Source organism: Trachinotus anak, unplaced genomic scaffold (assembly GCF_046630095.1).
Source record: "Trachinotus anak isolate AG129_WGS33_773 ecotype Australia unplaced genomic scaffold, CSIRO_AGI_Tana_v1 ptg000024l, whole genome shotgun sequence".
Taxonomy (NCBI): domain Eukaryota; kingdom Metazoa; phylum Chordata; class Actinopteri; order Carangiformes; family Carangidae; genus Trachinotus; species Trachinotus anak.
This window is the reverse complement of record NW_027273875.1, coordinates 16,752,742-16,763,536: the sequence shown is the minus strand read 5'-3', so window position 1 is coordinate 16,763,536 and position 10,795 is coordinate 16,752,742. Positions and strand designations below refer to the sequence as shown.

The 10,795-nt window shown below is 40.1% G+C and overlaps 1 protein-coding gene across 1 annotated transcript; it reads right to left on the bottom strand.

Moving 5' to 3' along the window:
• Positions 1-462: 462 nt before the first annotated feature.
• Positions 463-10,420, bottom strand: zpld1a (zona pellucida-like domain containing 1a). Its single transcript, XM_071460883.1, has 11 exons — positions 10,257-10,420; positions 9,578-9,691; positions 8,991-9,211; positions 8,155-8,336; positions 7,233-7,305; positions 6,695-6,792; positions 5,576-5,656; positions 5,306-5,477; positions 3,138-3,240; positions 2,599-2,628; positions 463-1,425 (listed from the first exon to the last, which is right to left on the bottom strand). Exons 2-11 carry the CDS (start codon positions 9,681-9,683, stop codon positions 1,250-1,252), a joined length of 1,242 nt encoding a protein of 413 aa, XP_071316984.1. The 5' UTR covers positions 9,684-9,691; positions 10,257-10,420; the 3' UTR covers positions 463-1,249.
• Positions 10,421-10,795: the final 375 nt, after the last annotated feature.

The following is a 10,795-nucleotide window of genomic DNA, read 5'->3' as shown; positions in this document are numbered from 1 at the left end:
TTCTTATAATACATCCATGACATCCATGGTGTGTAATGCCGCCAACCGATTCAAAGTCTCGCGATACCCGATCCATGACTCTATAACCGATTCCTCTAGGAATTCATTGATAATTCGTATCGATTGAGGAGGCTGCTACCGATGCAGCCGTATCTCTCACTTGTTGAACCGAATATCCGGTCGCATCGGTTTATCATTCACAACCCTACTGGCCTCTAAAACTGATTTTATGTTAGGTTTGTGCATCAGTAATGCAGCAGTTTGACATTTTTAGTATTTTCATGCCATACTTCCATTAATTAATTAATAAATAATCAGTTTTGATCATAATGTTATTTGCTAATGTTGTTTTTTCTTTATACAACAATGGACTTCATCACTGACTAAAATTGTCCAGTCAAGTTTAAGAGCAGATTCATACTGTTTCTTTAGAAATATGACACTGCACAAGTCAAAGTCAAATATTTCTGTTGTCAAATATTTGTAATATGCACAATTGTATGCATTTCAATAACAGATCATCAGTGAAAGTGTAAGAACACATTTTAGGCAGGTTATACACAGTGACAGCGGGTGCATATACAAATGTAACTCGCCCTCCTCATTGCATAAAATATTTGAGGTGAGTGAGTGAACTACATATTTAGGCAGAACAGATGTATACACTGATAAATCATACAATGCCCAATGCCAATACCGTAGAATGTGGCAATGTTAATTGTAATATCAATGTATTTTTAAGTTAGATTTTATTTCAAGAATAAACTCAACATCCAACCCTGAGGCTTTCTGCTGACTCACTCAATCAAACGTTTGAACTTTTAATTTTCCCTCTCTCCAGTCTCTTACATTTCAGCCTCTGAGCAGGAAGTGCTTTTATCAGCAGGTTATACATTACCACAATGTACTGTAAGCCTTGTAATTGATTCTGTACCTGCAACTGAAAGCTATACAGCTGAGGTATTGAATTAGGTTAAGTGTTCCCACTATGTGGGTTAAAGCTGCATGACAAGTGATCACATGCAAGTTGAGGCCACATGGTTGAAACACAAAGCACAGAACAACATATAAAAAGTCCTGTTTTACTTCTACAATAATGCTCATTGTACAGATCTGTAACAATTATCTAAATCAACATTTAGCTTTTATTTTACATAAAATGACTACATGCACAAACATAATGTCACATCTGTTGTTTTCCCCTCACTTAACATTGTTGAAGTGTCTGCAGTGAGTTAGGTTGAAGTGCTCAGCTGAAGGCTGGGTTGCGGACTCCTGACAGGGTGCTGACAGGGGTGCTCTTTCCTTTGAGAAGGGTGAGGGAGAAGATGAAGAAACAAACGCTCATGACGCCCAAGATGATCACGCCTGAGATGAGTGCGCTTGTCACTGTGTTCATCTGAAACACTGGAGCTTTCAGATGGGCTGAAGCAGTACAAGCACAAAGACACAGTCAAATCTGTTCATATGAATCCTCCTACAGAAACAGCTAATGGAAACTCACTGTTCCTGAGAAAAACTGCACAACTCTCTGGGTGTTTTCACACTTGGTCCTTTTCGGCCCTCCAAACAAACTCAATTTGTCATCACTTTTTGTGCATATGCAAACACAGAATGAATTTAGACCCCTCTATTCACTTCATGTCTGTGTTGCAGTTTGCTTAACCCCTAACCTATCTAATGTTGAGGAACAACCTATTTTAATCCAAATCACCATCTTTTCCTAAACCTAACCAAGCCATGACTGTTGTTATAGTGACCATGGCAACAAAGGTAGGTACAGCACTAACAGTACAGTCTGCATGTTTCTTAATTATAACAATGACAACCAAGGTCTGGTGTGCCTGCTGCAATAGGGGCGCTACTTCTCTTGCACATGCATACACACACTCACACTCTCTTATAAGTTAAGAGATATAGCAGCAGCCATCTGGTTCCCATGATCCAAAGCAGTAAAGGTCTGAGGAACAATAGTGTGAACAGAAAGAGGACCGAGGCCCTATCAGAGCTGCAGTGGACCATGAACAGAACTCAGTCCTTTTTCTATTGACCTCACAATGTGAATGCAAAAATATGAATCCCTTTTCTGTTGGTCCATTTTAAGAGGACTGAGTCTGGTTCATTTAAACAGGACTATATGCAAAAACACCCACTATAGTGTTTTATAGTAGAAAATGATTCCACCATCCAAAACAGCATCAATATTCAACAGCCAGAGAAAAGGAGGAATCCATCAAAATAGAGATAATAGAGAAAATCTCTTCACTGAGTCAAATAGACAAGAATATGCATATACAGAAGATAAATGATATGCTGCATTTGGAGCACAGGAACAAGTCGTGCACTTTTTCTCAAATAAAAAACATCAATTGCTCCCTGTGTGAATGTAATGGCTTCTGAGTTGTCAAATCATTTCAGTAGTGTTATGTAGCAAAATAACTCATTGAAGAGCAAGTAGAGAAAAAAGGCACTTAATGTGACTCCACAACATATAAGACATTTCCCTTCAATTTGAAGGCTTTCAGGGTTTAAATGGCTTCTTTTCATATAACAGAGGGGCAATACCACATTTAAAAGTGATAGAATGTGAAGGCTTACCCAGCTGAGAGTTGTTGGTTGGTGTTTCATCTGTGGGACAAAAAAAAAAAAAAAGTAAAGTAAAGGGCATGTAAGGATAAGACCAATACATTGTATTCAGCACAGTATACTTAACTGTCCAATGGTGTGTGGTTAATATCTTGTATAGTGCATGAGGCAACAAGATGTCTTCAGGAGCTCTCTGACTGTCTAGGTCACCCAGATAAGTGTACATATAACAGTGTAACATCCCAGTGTCAAATAATGAGTCTGACACACTCAAGCACCTTTTTCTGTTAATTTAATATATCCAGTCTGAGATTTAAACAGCTTGAGGAATTGTTAGAAAACACAACAAAAAATAAATTTAGTTAAATAGGTTTATAAGAAATAGGAACTTTTGGTGCTGTATTATGTTATTATGTACTACTTTATGTTCCAGGTGGGAGGAAAAGGTTCTTCAATGACAGTGCTGTTTAATTAATGTAAGGAGGAGGAGGTTGGTGGGAAACAGACAGATGAGAAGCAATAACAGAGGAGGAAGAGTTATCAAACCCTACCAATCCGAGTGATGATAGGCCCTGCAGACAGGACAGCATTCCCAGATGCTTTATTTGATTTCTTTCCCTCTGGGATGTCTCTCTTTCTCCTGCTGCCACAAATCTGGGAAAAAATGTCACAAGGAGACAGCAGAATGAAATCTCGTCTGATGTGACCCGGATGGATAAAGTGACCCAATAATGATTCCTTTTTACATTTCATGAACTGAAGTTTTGTGCTATATGACACATGCAGTGTTGGAAAGGTTACTTTTGAAATGTAATAGAGTACATATTACTAATTACTCCGTTAAAAAAGTAGCTGTTAGACTCTTTAACACTGAACACAGACACGAATATTTAGATTTTAAAATAGCAAACACTGGATGTCTTGTGATTTGAATCATTTTAGAATACTACATGTATTATTCTCCCCTTGTTTTACACCATAAATTAATCATATTTAAAAGGTCAAAGGTCAAGATCATAGTAACCTCATGTTCTTGTGAATTCAATATATCAGGAATGCCCAGAAGGAATTTCATTACATCAGACACAAACATTCACTTGGACTTGAAGGATGAAATTATTAAACACAAAACACATTTTTTGGTATAATTCAAGAATTCATACGGTAATTATGACACAACTTTGCACAAATGTTTAACAGGATAAAATGATGAGGTGATGACATTTCATATCCAAAAGGAAAAGGTCAACTTTACTGTGACATCATAAAGTTCTGCAGAAACATTTCTGGCCATTATTCAACACTGTAACTCAGGAAGGAGAGCTTGTGACCAAATTTCCTGCAATTTGACTGGATGGTGGAGGGACAACTTTACAGCAAAAATAAACATGTTTACAGCCTGGTGCAAAAAACAGTTTTGGTCTCTATAGTTCATCTCCTCCTTCTTGACAACTGTACAGGGGGTAAATTTTTATATAAATCACATGTTAACATTTGTTTAAGGCTTAAAGTTATGCATAATTGAGGGTAAGCCGCTTTAAGTGACAGGTGCAGGAGCATATGCTTGCCACAAACTGGCATGCACCAAAGTCTTTGCTCATTTTTGGATTAGCTGGGAGTTAGGCAGAGTCAGGCACTGTCGCGATGGCAATGGCGGAGCAGCTCACTCTGAGATTCAAAACCACTCTTTAGAAACCTGTGGGTGACGTAACGGAGACTACATCCATCTTTCTTTACAGTCCCTGGGTTATACTTATTAGCCAAAACGTTACAGTTGATTATGTTACAACAATGGTGAATGTCAAGGTCTGGGATCAGGGGATGAGCGAGGCTCTCAGCACAGAGGGGATGGAAATTCTCTACTGTAAAATAGCTGATATATTCTATACATAAACACACAGTGAGTCAAGCAAGTCCATGTCTAACAAAATAAACAGTGAAGCCAGTTTTTCAAAACTGGTTGCCAGTCACATTAAAATGTTTCAGCACAGAACACAGCACATGGCTCAACTGACGATTGGTTCAGCACTACCACCGATAAACATCAACGGGCAGGGGCACTGTCAGCGAATAATATAGAATACAAAACATACAAAAACATAAAATAGAAACATGGTCTACATCACTACAAGGCCTATTTAGATACATGGTAGACAGCCAAGCAGTGCTGAGATGCAGCAAACATGATGTTAAACAACAGATTAATCTAGCTTTATCACTGATTTCATCTTAACCAAAATCAGCAAAGACTAATCATGGATGCGTCACTCACCAGATGCTCAGCCTGCTGTAGTTTACATTATTCCACCATAAAACTAAATAATCCAGACAGGAATCACTCTCTAAGAAAGTCTACTAAGTGTCTAACAGTGGGAAATATAGATGCAACATCCTGGCACCCTCCACACACTAATGCGAGTGATATATGGTGTAAAACGCTGAGTTAGTATTCCTCCCTATGAACTCCACAGGAGAAAATTGTATTTAAGAATAGTACATGGACTTAGTTACTTTCCACCACTGATGATTATGTGTATTAGTGAATATCTGAGAGCCCAGCTGGGGAATCCAGCTGAAACTTGGACTCTTTAATCTTGTTTCCCTCATGAAATTAAGCTGTAAATGGGTTTAAGAGAGATGCTGACAGAGATGCTGTGTGTTGTGTTTTATCCTAATAATTTGCAATGTAAGGTGTATAAATGCGCTTTGTTATTCTCACTGGCATGAGCATCGGACAGTCATCTGCTCGACACAGCTTGGTGACACAGTGCAGGAAGACAGTGGACATCTTCTGGTTCTTGTGCTTTACAAAGCGGAATACTTCGAAGGCGAAGCGGCCCATTTGGCTTTTCCCATTCTCAAAGACGGTGGTCTGGGGGTCTTTTTCACAGCTGCAACAGGAAGGGAAAATTGGAAAGAATTATTAGAAAGAGCAAGAGAACAATGAAAACTGAAACACATCACAAATCTGTTTTCAAATGTGTGTTACCTAAAGAAAAGATCATAGCGGAGGTCATCATTGGGGTTTCCAGAAGGCGTGGTGTAGCAGTAGTCCATTAGAACATTCCATCTGTTTAACATTGAGGATTAGTAAATCCTGGAGTCATGTATGTAAACAGATTCTCAGACACTTGGCTGACCTCTCCGTGCAGGGGAAGAGAGAATTGCTACCAAAATGATCTAAGAACTATCATGTGACATTACAACCTGTCACCTAGAAATTACATCTTTATACTACTGCTCAGTTTTGTAGGTAAATGTAACTGTTCCCTTGCAGTGCATATGCAGTGGCTTCAGTATTCAGACTACTTTACTTTTTGTACACCTGCCCTGTATGACCCAGTTTTTTTAAAACAGATAAACCTGCAAAATAAAATGTACACAACTGCTGGGAGTAACGACATCACATGCAGAGCACACACATAGATGCAGATTCAGAGAGTGAGCTGCTAGCTGCCGTGCAGACTGATAAAATGGATCTGTTGCTCTTGTGTGTCATAGCCTCGGTGTGAGACTCTGAAAAACGTCACAGCAGGACAAGGGGTGAAAATTAGCGTGTTCACCTGGGTGTCATGTTTACATCACTGCTGATCGGAGCCGGAGCCAATAAATACCTGTGACTACTGCAAAATCATTTGCCCCGGGGGTGAATGAGGATTGTACCTTTTCACATTGACAAGAAAAGCCAGATGTTAGCGGGTGTTTAAACACAAAGGTCCTACTCAGGTGAACAGATTGGTACAGGTAATAGCCTAATGCCTCCTAAGTGGTCTGAGCGTTTATTGATCATGCTCATTTCAAAGCTTGTAGCTGTTTTTTTTCAGTCAAAGAAAAAGAACTTAACAAATTAAGAGTGTCTTTCTTTTACTGTAATCTGGCAGCACCCAAATAAAGGTCAGTGGTGTCATTCTTCATATTGTGTTGTAGCATGTGTTATTTTAACAGCCCTTTGTACTGTACTTAGTCACATTATTTCTATTTAAAGTTCCCATATTTTACATTTTTCTGGTGTTCTATTTGAAGCAACCTACTCTGTCTTAGTTGAGAGGTCTAACTGTGATTTTGGTGTAAAGTGAAAATGGAACAGGTCTAGATGTTGACTGAATACCTCCGGTCCAGGTTTGTGGCTTTTACAGCAGCAAACACCCGCGTCTTCAGGGTCAGTCCTGCCATGGGGATGGCCAGCTGCTGAATGTACGAGGAGTCCTGCACATAAACCACAAAGGCATTTCAGCACACTTGTCACATCTCCTGACCACTTCCTTTCATCTTGTCGAGAGTGACTTATTCAGTCTCACTACACTTCATGAATCAAGGCATATCTATCATCTGGTCTCCACTGAATCCAATGAGTTCATTTAGTGGAAGGTTTGAAATGAATTGAGGATGAATTGAGTATAATCTTCTCTAATTACAAGAATAAAGGTAATTTGCTGCCTACTTGAGCTGCGTAAAAGGATTTCTGAGCTTTTATCCTCCCCATCTTGTATGTTGATCATCATTTTCAGAAATCATTGCAATTACAGACATAAAAGCTGCAGATTAACTTTAAATATCTGCAGATCCACTTTGATGCTTTTGGCTTTGTCTCCAGCACAACACCCTTGGCTCCCCTGTGCAGCAAAGTGTCAGATATTTGGACTTACATTATAAAGCAGGAGATTCAACGTGCTGATGAAAGTGCCATTGCTGTCCTTGACTGAGATTGCAGCTGCTGACCTTCAATAAAGACAAAAAAAATTTTGCCAAAAATAATTCCAATGTAATTCCAGTATTTTAAGTATTCAGAAAATAATTCTGTAAGTATAGGTGTTGCTTTAATGTTACAATATTAATAGATGGTTATATGGTTGACACACACATTGTCTTTACAACATAGCTGAAACTTACTGTCCAGAGTCATGGCAACCATATATAAAAAATCTCAGTTTTCATATCAGTAGTCTCATATCCAAGTCTTGCTCCACCATATCCAGTGACTTATTTTACATTTTATTTTAAACAGGAGCCAGACACACCTCAGTACTCATGAAATGAAGTTGAGAATGATACATTTTTTTATTAGAGAAATGTTGATTCAACTCCATGGTAATTTTTCCATGCTCCATTTTCTGGTGGTGTTGTCTCTGCATTATACCTATACAAAATATTCAGACTATATGGGCCTCTTGGGAGACAAAATAACTGATATTTACTACGAGTTTATTGTCCCGATTAAATTTCTTTAATGTTAGTTATTGTTTGGGTTGTGGACATTATCACAAACGCAGCCTCAGAACTGACCATAGAGATGAATCAGCATCTCTCTGATACAGAGTCAATAAAATCTGAACATTATAAATGTTTACAAGGGCTATATTACAATCTCAGGCATGTTGCAATGCTTTATATTCTACAGTAAGTTGTTTTATTTTGTTATTTTATCACCTGTATTTGAGTTGTCCCTCCAACATTTTTCCTATTCCCACAGACCACTGTAAGATTTTTCAAACTTAACAGCCCATTCCAGAGTCCCACTGGCCCCTGTAGAGCCCCAAAAGTGAAAGTGGTCATATAAGTTTGACTTACGAGGCCAGCTGTGTGTTGTTGACCAGGTATTCCAGTGGGTAACTGCAGCTGAATTTGTACAGCAGACCTGGCAGGTAGCTGATGATGGTGGGGGGATCCGGTGTGTCGATGTACCCTGATATGTTACCAATCTGCACCAGTGACAGGTTCCCATAAGCGTTGGGTCCCTGAGCCGTGGAGACCTGCAGTGAAGAATATCGGGGTGGGTGACACTCCTCCTGCTTGTTAACCAGCCATCACTAGCTTACTGTGGACACAGGGGTTGGTCCCATCAGCCATAGCACTGAGCACACTAATGCACTGCACTAATCCCGACCTCAGTCCTTCCTTGTCTGAGGACAGACCCTGCAGGAACTGTCCCATTCCATCCAGCTCAATACTGGAGTAAAGTATGGGTGAGTGACAGCTCACAAAGATTCACTTTCAACTCCCCCTAAATTCTTTTAAGAACTGTTTTTCACTCATCATCCTGACGGGGCCTCTAGGGGCCCACAGCAGCCCCTTGACTGAAATAAGGAGTGCTGGACTTCATTCCCATGTAGGATAAACTCTTATAAACAGCTTGTCAACATCTAAAGATGGATTCTATAAATGAGACAACTGGCTGAAGTAAAAGAGACATCAGATTTTTTTTCTACCAACTGCTCTGAGCATTTTTGTTGTTTTTCAAGTTCCAGCTATAGTTTTTACTTGTTCTTCTTTTAGTTTGTGTGCATTGACGTCTGCACCAAATCCAACTTCAACTGTTCATGAACAGTGTGCAGCATCAGTGATGCTGACGGTAATACTGTAAAATCTGTGGACTAATCATTCCATACCACCCCTGTTCTTCTTACCACCAGGGAGTTACCACAGGACTCCAGCGATGCCAGGCTGATACTAAAGATTACAACAGTGGGAAAGGTGTTGTTATTGATGAATCCGCGGCAGTGGGCATCTCCATGGCGACCATTGAGGGCCAGGTCGGTGTCGGTGTAGCCGGAGAAGAGGACAGGGCAGAAGTTGATTTTGAGTGTGATGGTCTGCACCCCACAGTACACACTGATATCCCTCTCCGCTGCAAGAGACACACACACAAGACGTGTGCACACAGGTACATAGGAACGAGCTCCACAGCCATTTTTTCATACAGATGAATGAATAACTGAATAATAGAGAAGTGACTAATGCTTAATCTGAGTGAGTTGTGAGGTCAAGTTAGGTTTTGTGCCTAAAACTGAGTTTTAGTAGAAACTTCTGTTTTAGGAATTAAGTGGAGTTCTGGGATTACAGACCACAACCATCATTTTAAATTTTATTCACTGATGTGTAGCCAAAATGTTATGATCTCCTTATCAGAACAGGTACCTAGTTTGAGGAGAACTTCCCTTTCAGAAGATATTCATATGTAATTTTTCATTCAGTATCTGTGTCAGCTCCTCACCGGGAAAGCGGCTGTGAAAGCTGGCGTCACAGTTGTATCCATTGAATTGAGCTCCGGCTGATAAGGCCTTACTAAACAGTAAAATAATCAAATAGGTATGTTCCATTTCAGCACCTGAAACAGAAAGAATTTGATGTAAGAAATCCAGTCGATGCATATATATAAAATATAACCTTGAAAGGTAGGGAAACAGAAAGTGAATCTATCATTTATTTAAATATTTTTGCTGAGAAAAACCAAAGAAATTCTTCTGCAAATGTGTGTATGTCACAGTGGAGGATTTTCCCAAAAGATTTCAGTTCTGACTTCAGAGGAACGTCATTCATATGCTTGCTAAACAGAATCAAAGCATTCAAATGTCACATTGAATTATCTTTAAACACCTGCAGCTTTGGGAGCAAAGTTATAAGAAATTATGCTGGATAATGTGCTACAGTCATTTTATAAAGCATAATGGCTTATCTCTCTGTGCAAACCTCTGTGAAAACCTCTTATCATATAACCATTGTCAGTCACATAAACAGTGTCTCAGTCCTGAGGAAGCAGCTAAATTAAAGGATAAAGGACTAATTGCACTATGTTTGTAGTTAGCGTCTCTCTCTGACAGCAGATGATCTTGTTCCTGACAGCCTGAGGTAAAAAGGCAGACTGCTGATTTACAAGAGGCAGAACCACTCACCCTGGTTCCTGGAAGCCAGCAAGTCAGCGGTACTCCATAAGCTTGGGACAGACGATGGAATGGTCTGCACAGCATCCCTACCTGACGACTAGAAACAGGACTCAGGAGCAGGGGGGGAAAAGGGATCACACACATAAGAGATTCATTATTTGAACATGTCAACAAAAAAGGGCTGTCCAGAGTGAACATGGGAAAGTCCATCAAATCTGAATGTGTTATACAAATCCTTTCACATCCACAGAAACATGAGCAGGTTTTGAAGTTTCCCACTCATATCCTTTCGGCCCAATCTGGCTCTGTCACTACTCACAAATGGTTTGACGCTGCATGAGGTCCAGTGGCAGTGGGGGGGGGGGGGGGGAATTATCCTTTCATCGCTCCAGTGGCCCTGGCCTGCTGACTGAGCTGTTCCTTTCTCCCCAGGCCGGTTGGGGAGTGCAGAGCCTACCAAGCAGGTCCTTGGCCCCAGGAATCCACACTTTTCATGCTTTGTGCGTGGCAGTCCTCAGTCAGCACAGCAGCAGGCAATCTGCTTGGTG

What these genes read in the sequence shown, in the direction of transcription:
- zpld1a (XM_071460883.1), bottom strand. Translation starts at nt 9,683, where the DNA reads ATGGAACATACCTATTTGATTATTTTACTGTTTAGTAAGGCCTTATCA. An exon ending in CTTTCACAGCCGCTTTCCCG is followed by an intron (nt 9,212 to 9,577) that starts GTGAGGAGCTGA and finishes TGTCTCTTGCAG; the next exon opens with CGGAGAGGGATATCAGTGTG. An exon ending in CGCTATGATCTTTTCTTTAG is followed by an intron (nt 5,478 to 5,575) that starts GTAACACACATT and finishes TTCCTGTTGCAG; the next exon opens with CTGTGAAAAAGACCCCCAGA.